At 41.0% G+C, this 19,559-nt stretch overlaps 1 protein-coding gene across 1 annotated transcript in view; it reads left to right on the top strand.

Moving 5' to 3' along the window:
- Positions 1–19,559, top strand: part of LMBRD1 (LMBR1 domain containing 1) — a 289,978-nt gene that overhangs the window by 190,453 nt on the left and 79,966 nt on the right. Inside the window, exons 10-13 of the mRNA XM_068281447.1 lie at positions 220–284; positions 5,342–5,444; positions 8,428–8,532; positions 11,483–11,632. Coding sequence (XP_068137548.1) covers positions 220–284; positions 5,342–5,444; positions 8,428–8,532; positions 11,483–11,632 — 423 coding nt within the window. The remainder of the gene's footprint in view (positions 1–219; positions 285–5,341; positions 5,445–8,427; positions 8,533–11,482; positions 11,633–19,559) is intronic.

Raw genomic sequence — 19,559 nt, 5'->3', positions numbered from 1 at the left:
GCAGATCCAGCCTCTGTATGCAGATAACATTCTTTAAACACACCTCGGGTTCTCTTTAATGTGAATAAATGCACACAGTGAATGCTTCATTAATAAACGTGCAGTGGTTACAATTAAACATTTCTACTCACTAGTATACTGTGAGCATTGACACTAGTGTGACCTTCAGTTCAATGTAGTTATGTCCATCTTATGTTTGTATGTTTTTTTCTATTGCAGATTATTTGGGGTGTATTCTTTATACTTGTAGCCCTTTTAATTATTATATCTCTTTTCCTTTCCAAGTAAGTATATATTCTTTATATCATATCTATCAGATATCTATCTATATCAAAGCTCCAAACTGTCTAACCAAAAATAATGTGAATGTCACTATGACCTGACAGAGGTGCATTGCACATATCCTTGCTTCGCAAGAAAGATTGTTCTCAGAATGGAATTGCAGGCAGATCTCTTTTCCTTTATATCCACAAATTGTGTTGTTTGGGTCAAAAGCACCTTATTGTATTCTAGTAATGCACTTACTCTGGTGGATGTTAAAAGCATGGTCTCTCCCCTCTTATACAGTGGCTTGCAAAAGTATTCGGCCCCCTTGAAGTTTTCCACATTTTGTCACATTACTGCCACAAACATGAATCAATTTTATTGGAATTCCACGTGAAAGACCAATACAAAGTGGTGTACATGTGAGAAATGGAACGAAAATCATACATGATTCTAAACATTTTTTACAAATAACTGCAAAGTGGGGAGTGCGTAATTATTCAGCCCCTTTGGTCTGAGTGCAGTCAGTTGCCCATAGACATTGCCTGATGAGTGCTAATAACTAGAGTGCACCTGTGTGTAATCTAATGTCAGTACAAATACAGCTGCTCTGTGTCACCCTCAGAGGTTGTCTAAGAGAATATTGGGAGCAACAACACCATGAAGTCCAAAGAACGCACCAGACAGGTCTGGGATAACATTATTGAGCACTTTAAAGCAGGTTTAAGCTACAAAAAGATTTCCAAAGCCTTGAACATCCCACGGAGCACTGTTCAAGCGATCATTCAGAAATGGAAGGAGTAAGGCACAACTGTAAACCTACCAAGACCAGGTCGTATACCTAAACTCACAGGCCGAACAAGGAGAGCGCTGATCAGAAATGCAGTCAAGAGGCCCATGGTGACTCTGGATGAGCTGCAGAGATCAACAGCTCAGGTGGGGGAATCTGTCCATAGGACAACTATTAGTCGTGCACTGTACAAAGTTGGCTCTTGTGGAAGAGTGACAAAAATAATGCCATTGTTAACAGAAAAGCATAAGAAGTCCCGTTTGCAGTTTGCCACATGCCATGTGGGGGACACAGCAAACATGTGGAAGAAGGTGCTTTGGTCGGATGAGACCAAAATGGAACTTTTTGGCCAAATTGCAAAACGCTATGTGTGGCAGAAAACGAACACTGCACATCACTCAGAACACACCATCCCCACTGTCAAATATGGTGATGGCAGCATCATGCTCTGGGTTTGCTTCTCTTCAGCAGGGACAGGGAAGCTGCTCAAAGTTGATGGGAAGATGGATGGAGCCAAATACAGGGCAATCTTGGAAGAAAACCTCTTGGAGTCTGCAAAAGACTTGAGACTGGGGCGGAGGTTCACCTTCCAGCAGGACAACGACCCTAAACATAAAGCCAGGGCAACAATAGAATGGTTTAAAACAAAACCTATCCATGTGTTAGAATGGCCCAGTCAAAGTCCAGATCTAAATCCAATCGAGAATCTGTGGCAAGATCTTAAAACTGCTGTTCACAAATGCTGTCCATCTAATCTGACTGAGCTTGAGCTGTTTTGCAGAAAAGACTGGCCAAGGATTTCAGTCTCTAGATGTGCAAAGCTGGTAGAGACATACCCTAAAATACTGGCAGCTGTAATTGCAGCAAAAGGTGGTTCTACAATCTATTGACTCAGGGGGCTGAATAATTACACACACCCCACTCTGCAGTTATTGATTTGTAAAAAATGTTTAGAATGTATGATTTTCATTCCACTTCTCACGTGTACACAACTTTGTATTGGTCTTTCACGTGGCAGTCCAATAAAATGCATTCATGTTTGTGGCAGTAATGTGACAAAATGAGGCAAACTTCAAGGGGGCCCGAAATACTTTTGCAAGCCACTGTACATCACTGGTTGTATTCATCCATGCTGGCCAGTCTGCTGTATGTAGGATGCCCAGCCTCACTCACCACCATCGCGGGATCCCTGGGGGGTATGTATACCGGTGGCGATCGGGCACGATTGGAGGGGACCGGAGGGACTTGGGCAACATAGTTAGCTAGCCAAGTGCTAGCTTAACAATATGTAACAGATTTTATTTTAAAAAATCCTCCCGGGGCCATGGTGATCCCCTGCGGCGGCTAGCACGACACTGTGTTGGGCTTACCGCCAGGGAGGTTAACAGCCCACAGTATGGTTTTACTTTCAGATTTTTGCAGCCATTTTCCTGTTCCTTTTTTTTTTTTTTCTCCTTTCTATCTGATAGAGCTGATTAATACCACAGTATTTTCTTATGCTACTCTTAAAAGTTCCCTAAAGTCGGTCTTTCCATTATGTCCAGCTAACAGTCCCGCTTTCTGCCCAAAAATGTCATGCTCCATTATACAACAGTGTGCATCTGCCCATTAATATAAGTTACAGAATTTTGCCAAAGATGTGTAAGGGCTCAGAGTGTGTTTTTTGACATTTTCTACTGCTCTAATGTCAAGTACAATGGCCATTCTAAGTGTGGTACCTATATTAAGTATTCATAGATAATTATAAAATATCCCGAGTAGTGTTTGGTATAGTAAGTTGTATAATAAGATATAAGTAGTTGAATCCTCACTTATAGATCTATTTTTATAGGCTTGGCTACATACAGTATTTCCATTAACTTTATAGTTCTATAAAATGGGGAATATGGTTCTTTTAAAAGTGGTTACCAGTACAAAATATTGTACCACATAGACCAAGAATTTATTCATTTAGCATGGAGCTTTAACTTCAAGCTTTGTAAGTTTTTAAATATGTTCTGGGTAATGATGTTGGAAGGTTGAACTTTCTGCTCATCTTTTTTTATCGCTAAACATCCACGGAAGAGAGTCAAGTTGTTACCGAAAGCCACACTTGACAGGCCTTTAGGCGTTTGCTATACCTCTGGGATTGAAAGGGTTAGTATGGTCTATCCGTCATAATGAACATAAATTGTATGTGGAAACGGTCTTTATAGTCTCATTTGGCAAGCAGAAAATATCATCCAGAGTTAATGTGCCATGATTATGCATTTTTAACCTGAACTTACCCTGCAGCTATCAAAAACTTGCTAAGGCATTTGAAGATTTTGAAAATCATCCCTTTGTACATACAACAACATACTCAGAAGTTTCTACTGTAATAATGAGTGCACAATAGGTGAGGTTAGTTAAAGCACTGACAAGGCAGCTATTGCGAAAATATCAACAATTAACCGAAAAATAAGTGTATCCATTGGCAACCAAGCTATGTTAGAACAATAAAGCTTCTTATAGGTTTTCAAGGATTAATAGGGCATTCTTTGTACTTTTTCAATAGCTTTTTTTTTACTTAAATTACTGTATAAAATGCCAGTAAGTTTCAAGGTAAATGCATTATACTTTTTCATTTATCATCAGCAAACCTTTACTTAAGGTAGTTAAAGTTCATTGGCTTTACATTTTTTTATGTTTTATATCACACGCCCTCACTCCTGAATTGTACATTAATGTTACATTTTTACTTGTATATTGAAGTTGTTCCTCTATATTTTTTTTAAAGCAAATCCTAAGACATGATTTTAAACTTGTTTTTATTAAAGAGAATCTGTATTGTTAAAATCGTACAAAAGTAAACATACCAGTGCGTTAGGGGACATCTCCTATTACCCTCTGTCACAATTTTGCCGCTCCTCGGCGCATTAAAAGTGGTTAAAAACAGTTTTAAAAAGTTTGTTTATAAACAAACAAAATGGCCACCAAAACAGGAAGTAGGTTGATGTACAGTATGCCCACACATAGAAAATACATTCATACACAAGCAGGCTGTATACACCCTTCCTTTTGAATCTCAAGAGATCATTTGTGTGTTTCTTTCCCCCTGCAGCTATCTTCCACTGAAGTGTCAGGCTGTTTTTTCCTGCAGAGTGCAGACAGCTCTGCCTGTATGTAATTCCTCAGTATGTGAAAGCCCAGCCAGCTCAGAGGAGGATTTATCCAGCTTGTAAAAGATAATAGAGCAGAGAAAAGCTGCACTAATCTAAATAACACACAGGCAGTGTGCAGAGAGGGGCCTGGAGGGGGGAGATGCATCACAGAATCACAACACTGAAGAACTTGGCAGCCTTCCAGACACAGGCTGACAAGTCTGACAAGAGAGAGATAAGTTGATTTATTACAGAGATGGTAATAGTAGAACGTGCTGCAGTAAGCCAGAACACATTAGAATAGCTTTTGGAACTTGTAGGATGATAAAAAACAGGATGCAATTTTTGTTACGGAGTCTCTTTAAAGCAAATTTATAGCAGAAAAAAAAGTTTGGATATTCACCACATGTAGAGGAAAGCTTCTGAATGCTCCAGAAACTTCCCTGATCCCCCATCTGCCCCTCAACCACTTGTTGGGATCATCTTCTTCTTAACGGCAGTGCTCCTCTCCAGGTAGGAGCATGGCAGCTTTGTGCAGGTGCCAGTAGGGTTCTTGCCTATGCAGTAGAACAGAGCTTCTTGTGCATGGTGGAAAAATCCATGCACTAACAGCTCTGTTGTACTGTACAGGCCGTATATTGCAACTGCAAATTGCAACTGCACTCGTACACTAAGGGAAATGCGACCGCAAGCAATAGTTGACATTAATGTTGAATATTTTTAGAAGGTACCAGCACAGAATTGAAGGGTCATAAGAACATCAGGGAACCCTGTGGACTATCCAGAGTCTTCTCTCTGAGAAAAGTATTTAACTTTTTTCTTTATTCAATTCACGAAACCTGAGACTTAAGCAGTAGCAGCTTTTATGCTATCTGGGGCTTCCTCCAGCCCCATGCAGGCTGTAGACTCCCTGCTGTGCCACTCCTCTGCATGTACTTTCTCCCACATCCCAAAAACATAGCGATGACCCTAGACTATGATGGACATATGACTAGGGATTAGGTAGCGATTAGATTGTAAGACCCCTCTGAGGGAATTTTGTGACAAGATTATATGCTCTGTAAAAGCACTTTGTAAGTTGTCAGTGATTATATAAATAATAATGATCATGTGCACAGTTACAGTAACTTGATTTTTTGTAAATGTATATATCTTCTTTTGGTAGTTTGGACAAAGCTCTTCACTCTGCTGGCATTGATTCAGGGTTCATAATCTTTGGGACAAACATTACAAATCCTTTGAACCTTCTTCTCCCAGTTCTGCAGCGGGTGAGTAGGAGTAGCAGGTACCATTTTCGGAATCAATGTTTAAATGTTTTCTTAAAACTTGGATTCGGGCAATATTTTTTTTTAAAGCCCAGTTGAGAACTGAAAAGTTAAAAATATGCTTTTGAATTAATATTTTTGATCCCTTTATCCATACAGTGTCCATGTTTTAATAAACAATGCTGAGTAAACTTGTACTTGGTGGTCGTTTTAAGTATCACAAGCAGTGGAGAGCAGTTTTACAGCAGAAATATAATTCAGAAATGCTTAATAAAAGAAAGAATGCAGTTATATGCACAAAGTGCAAGTGGACCAACAACAAACTATTTACAGATATACATTATATGTTAAACAAAGTAAGTTGGACCACAGAGCAGCAAGTTAGGTGGTCAAGCAGTTAGTAAGCAAAGATGCGAAAGCAGTTGTGGTGCAATCACAGGCTATTCAGTTTGTGAGTAGATTTAATAATTGCATGTCCCGAGGGGAGCGGATGCTGGAAGCAAGGGTTGACTGGTTGATAGCTGGTGGCCATATTGCAGTACCACATGTGGGAGGTATGGCCTCAGAATCGGACTGGTATAGTGCAGCACAGCTTGCCTCAAGTTATTGGCCATGTGAAAAACCAACTAGTTTTTGCTGGGAACAGCCTGACATCATTGGGGCAATGTTATTAGGCAGGAGATGACATGTCCACGTAGGTGGCGAAGATATAAGCAGCATTAGAAAATATTAGACAGGCACTTGTAAATAGGGAACACTTGTAGCCATAACCCACAGAGCCACAAGTCATGTGGAAGGGCAGCATTACAAAGGTTAAGGCAGGAGCAAAATTTTGATTGACGTACATAGTTGTATAGTTATCCAGGCAAAATCTAAATGGTATGTCCATCAAGGTCAGCATCTGGGGTCTTGCTGAGTATAGTAAGGCCATCAAGGTAGAAATTATCTCATTGATTGGATGAGGAATCGCCTTCATGTAGCTAGTATTTACTACTATTCTGACTCCTGTCCCTTAGCTTTTTTCATGTGCTGGCTCATCCACCACTTAAGTCAAGGAAATATACTGTAGTGTTGATAAAAAAATCTATGGTTTTTAAAATTAAATGCAAACATGCAAACTCCAGCTGCTACTAGTCAGGTACTGACTCCAGGCCGGATTTGAAACCCGGCCTTCTACATCAAAGTATAACATCTGTTCACTTCTACCAGTAGACCCTCTTATCCCTTAGCTTAGTCACCTCCTCTTACTCCCAGGACTTCTCCACGAGGATCACCTCCCCTTTGGGAAGCTCTCCCACAGCCTCTCGTTCATGGTTGAGCCTGGAAAGCTTCAAACGTTCTCATATATAATCATTCAATGGTTCCTCTTCTAATAAGCTAAGATTATTACCTGCTGGGCTGCTGGCTTACGTTGCATAGGTACTTAGAAAACAACATAGCATTTTTCAGCAGGGGGTTGAGATTACAGGAGAGATTCAGAAGTAAAGACACAGCAGGTAATTATAACTTGCTATTAGTAGATGACCCGTTGAATGTGTAATATACAGTGGCTGTACACTGGCTGTCTGATTCAATCCCAGCTGGTGCGTGTTCAGGCAGCACTAAACTCTTTGTAGTCCGTTTTCTTAGTGTAGCAAGCTGTTATGATGGCTTCTCATAAGGACAGCCGGCAATTTCACTTTAGAGTTGCGGCGCCACCCAGAGGATAATGGCATAACTGCAGCGCTGGAGCCAGGGAGGTGAGTGATTGCAGATCTGCTGCAGATCTCCCTGGCAGCATGATTTTTTTTTTCCAGGTTTTAGGGTCTGAAAGGGTGCAAAAAAATTGCACCGCTTTTAGACCCTAAAATCCAGAAAGTATCATACCGCCAAGGGGGTTAAGAAGCCGTGAGTTAGTAAAATGTGGCTGTAAATATGCGACTTAGAAGAGTACCAAACAAATTACAGTTGTTTTTATTGCCTTTGATCTAATGCCTGTGGTTAGCTCTTTGAGGGGCTTGAATTATAAAACAGAATATGTAAGATTAAAATGTGCTGTACTGTAGCTTAATTTAGATCACCTTTTAGAGGTAGCATCCCCCAAGTAGTTAGCCCCACGTACAAGTCCTGGTGGCAAGTATTACGAATACACCTTCAGGTAACCATTTCCATAATTCATCAATAAGGGTAAGTGGCTTCTTTATTATAGAGGAGATGTGTTACTGAAGAACATGTTAAAGTGGACCCAAATTAAAAATACAAGATTTCAGAAATAAAATCTATTTTCTAAATTATAATAATAAATAGCAGCCTTTTTTTCAGCTGCATGATGACAAATCTAAAATATTTTACATTTATTGGAGGAACCCCTCCCTTACTTTCATATTGCCGGGACAAAATCCGGCAAACTGGTGAAGTAGGTGGTGTCCGGCAATGGAGGAATTGCTAATGACTGCCCCCAGTATAACCCTAGTTATGAAAAGAGAAGGGTGAAAAGCATGCACGGAAATGCTCATAGGCTTGAAGGATTGTTTATTTATCTTTGTATGTGTCAGTGGTGCAACTAAATATTTTTAATTAAAAAAAAATGTTTGGTTTGGGTCCGCTTTAAGACACACATAGATATTTTTCTACTTGCTTGGACTTTGACTTTAAAGGGAACCTGAAGTGAAAGTTATATCGAGGCTGATATGTATTTAATTGTAAACAATACCAGTTACCTGGCAGTCTTTGTGATCTTTTGACTGTAATAGACAATGAACAAGCATGCAGATCAGGTGTTTCTAACAAAAATATGACCAGATTAGCTGCATGCCTGTTTCAGGTGTGCTGATGCTAAATTAATCAGCAGGACTGCCAGGCAACTGGTATTGTTTAAAAGGAAAAGATATTGCAGCCTCCATATCCCTCTCACTTAGGTTGCCCTTTAACCGAGAATTAAAAGATCAACAAACAAGATAGTTTGGATTTAGACAATTTGTTTAATGGGCATTTTTTTTTCTTCCAGGTTTTCCCCCTTGATTATGTGCTGATCACAGTCATAATCATGTATTTTGTGTTTACCTCCATGGCTGGCATCCGGCATATGGGTGTATGGTTCTTTTGGATACGGGTAATGTACATTTTATGCATCATTTCAACAAGGAAAAAAATAGATTAAAACCAGTTATTCGTATCATACTTTGTTGGTGGTTGGCCTGGCTGTTCTTTTTATTATATACCGCAATGAACTGTAAAGGCGTCCTGTGGTGCTTTTTAACTTTCTGTAATCTTTAAAATATCAGTGAAAGTTACCTGAATGAGAAGTGGTCGTATGGTTCTTTCTTTATGTACAGTTAAGTTTTCTTTCTTAGCCAAAATACAAATCTTAACTAAGTATATTTTAGGATACTGAAAAATGATCTTTTCTCAAACCAACATATGGTATTTATATTTAATGTTCAACATGTTCTCCCATAGTTTAAAGGGAAGACTAATGGTGATGGCAATCTGTAAATACAATTCAAGTAATGCACCATAGTAGAAATACAAAGTATGTTGGTCAAACTAGATAGCATTATTTTTCAATCTTTGTAAAATTGCAACAAATAAAAACTGTTAAAGATAACAATAGCATTGACCGCTTATTTACAGGTGGTAACCTGAAACCTAAAAAAATTAAATAAAGTTACATATTCACCCATATAAAGGAAAGACTCTGGATGGTCCAGAGGCTTCCTGATCCATCTTGGAGCACTTCTGCTGTGTAGTATCCCTCCAAACAAATCCGACAAGGAGAGTCTGATCTGATTTTGTAGCCACATTCTCTGTGTAAGAGCGTGGCTGTACTGCACATGTGCAGTCGAAGTTCAAAGCAGCTTCAGCTTACTGCACATGCACAGCCTTACTCATCCCTGCGGCCAGATGTCTGTGTGCCTACTAGTGATTATCTCTAGTAGAGTTTTTTTTTTTTATTTCCCTAGGACCAAGGGTTATAAACCTTCTCCCCCTTTATCTTATTTTTAAATCAGTCCACTTTCATTTTGCAATATTTCATGTTGAGATTTACTGTTGGTTAAGATAATGTCTCTATAGGAAAGAGTTTTATGGCCTGGGAGGGCTTTTGTCCAGAATGTTGTGACCGGTGGCCAATTGCTCTAGATTGGAATTTCTTTGGGATTTTGAGCAGTGGCTCAAGGGAGCAGAGTCATAATATACTGTATGTTGTCTGCAAAAGGCACAAAAGAGCATAGTCTGTGTTCTAGCACCCGTTTCTGACTTGGTCTAGAATGACATTGATGCAAATTTTTATGTCATGCTAAATAATGTAGCTTTGGTTTTAACCAGTCAAATGCAGAAGCTAATGTTTTTCAGTGGTCTAATTCCAAAGTATTAACATTTGCATAAAAGAAACACACAATTTGTATCAAGTTAAACTCCTTAATATCCCATTGCCTGTTTCTTACTGTCATCGCTGACAGCCTCTACCTGACATCTTTGACAGCCTCTTTCAGTTGGACTTGTGATTTGATTGGGTTACGACTCTCAATCAGTTACCAGGCATGTTGAGAGATTAACTTTTGCAACTACAGTGCATGTTGGCTGATAACATATTAAAGACCACACACCTATTTATAGATATTACCAATATATGCTAGTTAACAATCTCTAAAAACAAGAGAAGAATGTTCGAATTTTGTTTTCCTATATTCATTATTTTCCTGTAATGTAAACTTAGCAGCCAAATTAACGAATGCACGTGTCTGATCCTCTTGCACAACATAGATTACTCAAGAAGGTATCTGCTGAGAATGTCAAACCATGAGGATTTATTCACATAAAAGAAAAGACTAAAAAAGTAAATCTAGATAAGAATTAATAGCTCAAAACATCTTAAAGGGACTCCGAGCTCACGAAAAAAAGAAAAGTTGTACTCACCAGGGGCTTTCTCCAGCCCAGTGCTGGTCGGGAGGTCCCACGCCGGCGTCCTGGCTCCTCTCCTTCTCCCCGCTCCGGTATAGCTGACAGGCCGCAGCCCGGGCGACACTCGGTGGAGTGTCGGGCTGCAGCTTCCGCGTATGACGCGGATTACGTCACACGCCGGCCGCCTCGCGTCATCACGGCGGCCGGCGTGAAAGTACTGCGCATGCGCGATTAAAGCGCGCATGCGCAGTACTTTCACGCCGGCCGCCGTGATGACGCGAGGCGGCTGGCGTGTGACGTAATCCGCGTCATACGCGGAAGCTGCAGCCCGACACTCCACCGAGTGTCGCCCGGGCTGCGGCCTGTCAGCTATACCGGAGCGGGGAGAAGGAGAGGAGCCAGGACGCCGGCGTGGGACCTCCCAACCAGCACTGGGCTGGAGAAAGCCCCTGGTGAGTACAACTTTTCTTTTTTTCGTGAGCTCGGAGTCCCTTTAAGCATAAAAGAAAAGAATAAATGGATCTAGAAGAGATAATTAGGAACTGTTTGTACAATCCATATCCAAAGAGATCTTCCGAATTTTTAAAAGTGGTCTCCTGGTGTGTTTTTTCGAAGCACTATTTCTCAGTATGAAATAATGCCACCCTCTGTGAGAGTCATTCAGTTATAGTAGGTTTATCAGTCAGTTATAATTGTGGAATCTGTGATTGAGTGCATAGCATGAGTATTAACGTCAGGTCCTAATATACAGGGTTTTTCCTTTGCATTGGGTTAAAAAACAAAAGTATTGGAACAGAGGTGTTGAGGAGTTGCAAAATCTTATCCTCTCACAGTTCCACTGAAGATGCACAGGATTGTCTGTTATGATGTCCATAACTTGGACTATTTTGGAAATGGCACAAATGAAAATTTGAAGAGCAAGTTCGATTGAGAACTGTCCGTTTTCCATGACTAGATTGAATGCCCTTAGTTCTCCATTACTAGTCATATAGTTTGAAGGTTGTCAGATTTTGTTTTGATGGTGGAACGTAGTAGTTTGCATTGTTACACTCACATCTAAATAAAATGAGGCTTCAGTAAGAAAATTGTGGGGGCACATTGATTGCTTCATTCTTTAACATGTGGTCTCTTTTTTTAATACTCATATTTCATGTTAACAGCTGTACAAGATAAGAAGAGGACGAACAAGACCTCAAGCTCTCCTCTTCCTCTGTATGATTCTCTTGTTGATTGTTCTGCATACTAACTATATGATTTACAGCCTAGCACCGCAATACGTCATGTATGGAAGCCAGAAATATCCAGTTCAGGTACTATGCAGTATCCTTGTCACCTGCAAATTACTTATTGCACATTTCTTTAGCCAACTATTCATGTACATCTGCCAATTTAATATGGAGACATATATCCTACACCACCATTATACTCTCACCATATGTCATTACTTCAATATGTGAGCTACAACCATAAAGAATATGTAACATACCCATAGAAGGATAAAACAATTTCCACTCTTTCAGAAGAAAAACTGTTTAATTTTGGATGAATGTTGACAGGTTAATAAACATAGACTGAGACTATGATATAATCTATCACTCTTTCATGATACCTTTTTTTCCAGTTCCTAACATTGTCCTTTTCCATACTTATTATAAACATGTATTTTCTTGCAGCATGTTTCCCAATTTACTTAAAAAAAAACTCGAGACAAAATGTAAAATATACATGCATATATGTTTATAGTTAAATATTTACTGTTAGTGCAGTATTTTTTTATTTTGCAGAAATTGCTTCAGCTTTTTGTAGCTGGCATGACAGGGTGATTGAGTTTATGTGATTCTTGTCCTTCTGTCATGCGGTGGCCAGCAGAACTACTTATTTACACATTCCACTGGCAATATAGGATAGAAAATAGACCCAACGCCCCAATTTGCTGAAATGGAGCTGTGCCTTTTATTCCAGTTTGGAAAGAATATCACTGCAAGTGAAACTGGCAAGACACGATGGGAAACTATTCTTGCTGAAGTGTCCCCGCTTTCTGACCCTTGAAAAAGGCTTTTGCCAGAAGCATTCTCCTTTTCCACTAGTTGTGATACTCTTTCCAAAAAGGAATAAAAGCAATATTCCCTTTTGAAGTAATTGATCCCATGTCTATGTTCATATTGTGACTACAAGGCTGTGGATTACATTATTGTGATCACAGTGAGCCCCTGCCTACAGTCTTAACATTGTATTTGATCCTTTGTTCTTTTTCTGTGAATGACGAGCCAGGATTTTGTGGAAACCAAAAGTTGTTCACTAATGTTTAATAGAATTTCACAAGATCTTTTGACCTTGGAGTAGTGGGAGGTACAGAGTAGGACAATAAATAAATTAACCTACCAAGAAGTTTGTGTAACCTCATTTCCTCAACCTCTTTTCTGTAGTTTATTACACATTACAACATAAATAATTTGTAGGCAAAATTAAACTAAAGAAACAGACACGCACACACAGACACACACAGACACGCACAGACACGCACACACAGACACGCACAGACACGCACACACAGACACGCACACACAGACACGCACACACAGACACGCACACACAGACACGCACACACAGACACGCACACACAGACACGCACACACAGACACGCACACACAGACACGCACACACAGACACGCACACACAGACACGCACACACAGACACGCACACACAGACACGCACACACAGACACGCACACACAGACACACACACACACAGACACACACACACACAGACACACACACACACAGACACACACACACACAGACACACACACACAGACACACAGACACAGACACACAGACACACACACACACAGACACACACACACACAGACACACACACACACACACACACACACACACACACACAGACACACACACACAGACACACACACACACACACACACACAGACACACACACACAGACACAGACACACACACACAGACACACACACACAGACACACACACACAGACACACACACACACAGCTTAAAATATGTATTTACATAAACACAGTAACTGGATGTTGGCAGCAATTTCTGTGGTTACTGCGCAGTACTTCCTGGGAGCGTGACACAGAGTGTGGGCGACTAAGCTGTGCATGCACAGAAGAGTGTGGCCAGACAGATTTCCAGGGGGAAGGGAGGGGGGGGGGTGATACCAAGTGAATAACCTTCAACTGCTTAATACTGGGGGGGGGTTAGGATTTGTAAGTAAGCCGCCAACACATGCTAAATGGGGGCACCTAGTCCTAGCTATCCTGAGGGCACCTACTCCTAGCTATCTATCCTGCATGCTCCTACATCTCCAATTCAATCCAATCCAAAAAAGCTTTATTGGCAGGACCAAATACATTTAGCATTGCCAAAGCAAAACAAAGCATTAACGGGGGAGGGGGGGGGGGGGTAAGGGAAGGGTATAGGAGGTTGGTAGTCCTTAGGGTGTGGGGGATGTAAGGGACAATATGGGGGGGGGGGTTGATATACAGTCCATGGGGGGTATTGGTTGTATACAGTCCATGTGGTATCATGTTCTTCTCAGTTGGTGGCAGGCTGTGACATATCAGGCAGCTATTTGCACGGTTGTTTACTCCTACACCTCTCTACTTATCCTGAGGGCACCTACTCCTAGTTATGTATCCTGAGGGCACCTACTCCTAGTTATGTATCCTGAGGGCACCTACTCCTAGTTATGTATCCTGCAGGCACCTACACCTTGCTACCTATACTGAGGGCACCCACCTACACCTGGCTACCTATCCTGAGGGCACCTACCCCATGCTACCTATACCGAGTGCACCTATACCTGGCTACCTACCTACCTATACTGAGTCTGAGGGTGTTTTATTTGGGGGGGGGGGGGTGTATGATGTGTCACGTAGATCTAAGCATTTGGCTTGACGTGTCACGACTTGAAGAAAGTTGGGAACCACTGTTGTAAATGGTGGCGGTGATGGGGTAGCTAGTGGGCAGACACAGCAGCCAGTGTGTGGGTCTGGGGAGGGGGGCCCAGGCCTGATGATGTGTGAGGTGCCCCAAAATTTCTGATGGTGGCCCTGCCCTGCAGAGTGGACCTTCAATCTAAAAGAAAAAAAGAAGAAACTTGCCTGCTTCATTCTCCATGTCTGCTACATGGTAACATAGTCCCTTTATGAGCTGCAGCAGCTCCTTTTATCAGAAGCAGGTAGAACGATTGAAAGTTCAGCTAAGACCTCTGGTACGATCGATTGACCTCTATACCAATAGGCATGTTTTGGGAGGAAGTACAGCCTCCTTACTCCCTTTGCTTAAGGGGTCTAGCTGAAATTAGCAGAGGAATTATTTTGTAAACAGACAGCACATAAAGGAAGTATTGATGCAAAAAAAAACAGTGGTTATTTTTTTTTAATAATTTGTAGGAATTCAATTATACTTTTAATATTAATAGTTATCAGTATGTCTTTGCTACTTCACATGAAGAACACTACTTCACATGAAGAACCTTTTGTTGAAGCTCATGATTTTTTTTTATTTCATTTTTTTATATAGTTAAATGAAACAATTTGGTTTTATTTCCTACATTTTAGCATCTAAAGGTTCCGTCTTTGTTTTCTCTTGGTTTAATTACTACTTTTATCTTTGAAAACAGTGAAGAACATTGCGTACTTTGTGCAAAAATCATTTCTGTCTAACCCCGTCTACTGCTATTTGATACAGTTTACTTTGTTTTGATTGTGCGGATTAATGGCACAGATCGAAAGACACAAGGACAAGGTTATGAAAGGAAGTTCTACCAACCAATTAAATAGATCTCTAAAATGCTCTTGATAACAAATTGTAGACGGTCAAAGCTTGTGAAGCTTTTGAACTCTGGTGTTCTACATGCCATGTTCCCTTTTGTAATCTGCACATCACTTCTAGTTGTTTATTTGAAGTAAAGTTTAAAACTGTTTACAGACAAGGGGTGACTGAATGTTCACAGGAGAGTCAAAGGAGTTAACCGCGTGCAGATTCCACTTATCAAAAGGTAACTAGGTCCTGCCCCCTCTTAAAGTCAACCTGAATACTTGCACAGAACAGAAGGAAAACCTATAGAAATACACCCTGTATATATTTAGTGAGTTTAGCCTGCCTAATTCCCTTTCATCTGTGAGTAATCGCCAGTGTAATTTGATCGTTCTCCTGTGTCAGCTGACTGCCACTGCAGACAAGCTTATTGGTAAATACAGGATGTTAACAATATGTCTGCTTCCATGACAGCAGGAAGTAGATGTACCACAGATTTATTGCAGGATGTGTATCAGCTATAACATGTTTTTCTTTAAAAGGTTATTATGCTGTTACTTAACTTCATCATAAAGAATTTTATTGATTCAAAATATGCAAAATATACATCCAAATAACCGATATATTAATAAATTGAACCACTGGAAAGGAGAGTAACCTTGGTTACAAAATTTACCCCTTGACAGTCATTTACAAAACCATATAGGTAGACAACAAGGCGTAAGGCTTTAGAAAATTAACTGACGAAACCAGGTGGCCTCTAGTAAGGCCTCAGTCAGATAAATGTACATTTACTCAAGTAGAGGGTTTCTTAGTATGCCAAAGTGACTAATAAATGAAAAAGTATAAAACATAACGAAACAAAAACATAAAAAAGCTATATAGCTTGAACCCAATTAATATTTCCACCATGAAAAGGGACTGATCTGGACATTAGATATTTTGCTGTTACTTATATTTTAGAGCAGAGAGGAAGCCCTGAGTTCAGGTTCGCTTTAAATAGCACTTGAACAGATTATCTAGTCCGTTGTTATTTCATAAAGAAAAGTTATGGTGTTGCGCTTCTTGGTATGGAAGCTAAGTTCATGCATCAAACCATCCCCCCCCCCCTTCAGGAAACCACTCACCGGATGTTGAGGTCTTAACAGATCGTTCAGCCCATTTGAAGGTGTATGGCCTCCCGGGCTCACACCTCCTCCTCCTGGGAAACCAGGTGGTGGAATAGTGTAGATGTCGGCCTCTTGTGCATCCTCTCAGGGCTTGGCATGATGCATGAGAAGGAACAAATGGAAGACCAGCTTCCAATAGTGTAATTCTGCTTTAATTAGGTTTAAAAAGATTTGAAAAACAAAGTGGTAAGCGGCAGGTCTACATAGAGGCTAGGGGAAGAGTCCGTTTCCTTACGGCTGCCGTATTTGCCCCACTCAGCCGTGTCATAGGGATAGGAATTTACAACTCAAAACATACACTTAGCAGCGACAGAAGCTGCTCAACAAAGCAGCATGGATTGTAACCAGTCCAGCCTCAAGTACAGGAACACAAGACTTGCGTCACATCCCCCTCTGACATTTTTTTCCTCTCTGCACACTTATTTTTCAAACTGATCCTTCTTAAATGCAGTCCCTGACTCACTAGGAGAAGTGACTGCACCCAAAGGTGACGTCATAGTGATAGAGCAAAGGGATCAGTGGATGTTCTTTTCGGCAGGTTGTTCATAAGTCTGACATTCATAAAGCTCGGACTATTTGTATTAGAAAGCAGGTGGAGGATGGGCCGACGAACCCATCTATGTGAACAGCATTAACCTCCTTGCCGGTTATCCCGAGCTGAGTTCCGGGTAAGCCGGCGCGGAGGATTTCTCAGGCCCTGGTGGGCCGATTTGCGTAATTTTTTTTTTTTTTGTTACACGCAGCTAGCACTTGCTAGCTGCATGTACAACCCGATCGTTGCCACGCGCCCCCTCCCTGACCGCTTGCACAGCCTGGCCAATCACCGCCAGGCTGCGCTATGGGGTGCATCGGGGCGCCCCCGATGCCATGACGTAGATGATGTCATCCCGATTGTCGCCATGGAGACAGGGAAAGACAAACGGGAAATCCCGTTCTCAACGGGATTTCCTGTTTGCTCTGATCACTGGAGGCGATCAGTAGGGGTGGGGGGGATGCCGCGGCTATCGTGTAGCTAGCGCTAGGCTAGCTACATGATTTAATAAAAAAAAAAAAATTAAAGTGCTGCGCCGCCCCCCGCCGCTTTTTTTTTTTTTTTTGTAATGGCAGGGGGGTTAAACTCTTCAAAAAGTTTTAGAAAAACTGTTACCCCAACAAGCAATATAACATTTGTAAAATTCTACATTATTAACACATGCACTGCTCTATTTTGTATAGTATAAATGTTCTAGACAGTTTTTGTCTTTTCTGTGCTTAGTTTGAACAGAAGCCCCAGCAGCAAGTTTGAACAGAAGCCCCAGCAGCTTCTCATGCATGGCATCATGCCCAACATTCTCACTTGCAGCTATTTACTAAGCAAAATCATTGCAATTAGCAATCCTTCAGTTTAGGAAATGAAGCCCTGAATCCATCTATAGCTTGATTAGGCTAGGTGAACACTGTCTCATTGCAACATGTACTGTTACAGTGGATCCAATGTATGATCTGCTGTGTCCGTTGATGTATGTTTTTTGTTTTAATCTGTTGGTGTCCATTGTAGCAGGTGTTTTGACATTGGACAACAAGGGAAACCTGATTTGGGTGGGGCTGGGTTGGATTTTAGATATTTTTGTCTTGTTAGCTTTCCGTTTGAAAGCACAAGCATGAACGCATGTAGTACCCTCTCTATAGATTTTACTGCATGATGATGCAGGGTCATACCTGTGAAACACGTTGCACAATATTCTGGCGTGTGTAAATGAAATGTTCTGTGACTGTTCAAATCAACAGTTCTTTGTGTCTGCTTGGAGGAGGTAAGTCCATCACTGCCTCCTCCTACATATATATATTTTTAAGAATTTTAGTAGCACCCCTCCTTGGTGGAGGGGTGTTACCCCTTTTTTTTGATCTACGGAGGGCGACTTCTTAATCCTAAGTCGGGACAGGTTTAATCTCCCCACCTGCATTTACAGTGGTTGCCTTTGCGGTGACCCTGGTTTGTGAGTATTTAGCTACTTGCTTTGACAATAATTACTACACTATATTGGACTCTAGGTGTCCCTTCTTTTGTATTTCACCACATATTCTTAATAGGATTGAGGTCTGGGCTGTGTGTGGTTTACTCCAGGGTCTTGGTTTTGGTATCATTTAGGAACTGTTGGACTAATTTCAGTGTATGCGTTGGGTCATTGTCTCATCGGAAAGCCCAACACCGACCTAAGCCTAGATTATGTGCGTATTTCTGCATATTGTACCTCAAAATGTAAACATCATTTTCTTTTTTCATGATGCCATGCACCCAAACAAGGCTCCTTGTGCCTGAGGCTGCAAAACAGCCCCACAGCATGATGCCCCCTCACCATGTTTAACTGTGGGAACTGTGTACCTAGGGTTGAAGGCTGCTCCATGTGCCCAAACAGTTCCTTTAGACTTGTCTGACCAAAGCACAGACTTCCAAAACTCATCTTTACATTTCAAATGTTCATGGACAGACCTCAGTCTGGTTGTAATGTGCTGCTCTTTAAGTAAAGGGGTTCTTCTGGGACAATGGCCTTGAAGCCTACCATAATGAAGAGCCTTTTTCATGAAACATGAACTCCAGAAGAGGCCAGGTCTGCAACAATCATCTTGGCAGGTGACCAGGGCTCCTTACTGACAACTCTGACTATTTTCCACTCCAGAGTTCTAGAAGTCTTGTGCCTACGGCCATGGCCAGGATTTTTTGTTACGGAATTTGTCTACTTGTACTTGGCAATGATGCAACATACAGCAGCTCTAGACACTGTAAATCACTTGGAAACAGTGTAGTCCCCCCCCCCCCCCCCACACACACACACCTTATCATGAGCCTCTATTATCTTCTTTTTGAGCTCCAGACTGATTTCCTTTGTCTTTGGCATGGTGAGTAACAGTGGTCCCTCTCATGTATTTTGGTGCCATGTTTTTTGGAGTATTTTTATGCTGAATGTTGTTTCGATGCTAATTGACTCAGGGGGCCCATGTGCAATTCACTTTTTCTCCTGAGCTTTCTCTTAGGAGGTAATGTTTTATCTTCTCGTTAAAACAACTTTTCAACACACTATAATCAAAAAAAGTACCATAAAGTAGTTGAAAAATATTTTGAGTATTTTCTTGCTTGCTGGGGGTTTAAGTGTTTATTGACAAGGTTTGCATATAGGCCAAGGTGTTTATAGGAAGCCAGGTGACTGCACAGGTGTGGTTTCAAAGATGATTGGTTAATTAGTGTAGGTGTGTTTTTGAAAGCAAACCTTTCACATGGGGCTAATATTTT

This window comes from Hyperolius riggenbachi, chromosome 4 (genome assembly GCF_040937935.1).
Source record: "Hyperolius riggenbachi isolate aHypRig1 chromosome 4, aHypRig1.pri, whole genome shotgun sequence".
Taxonomy (NCBI): Eukaryota; Metazoa; Chordata; class Amphibia; order Anura; family Hyperoliidae; genus Hyperolius; species Hyperolius riggenbachi.
The sequence above is the reverse complement of the archived record's forward strand: the minus strand, read 5'-3'. Positions and strand labels throughout refer to the sequence as shown.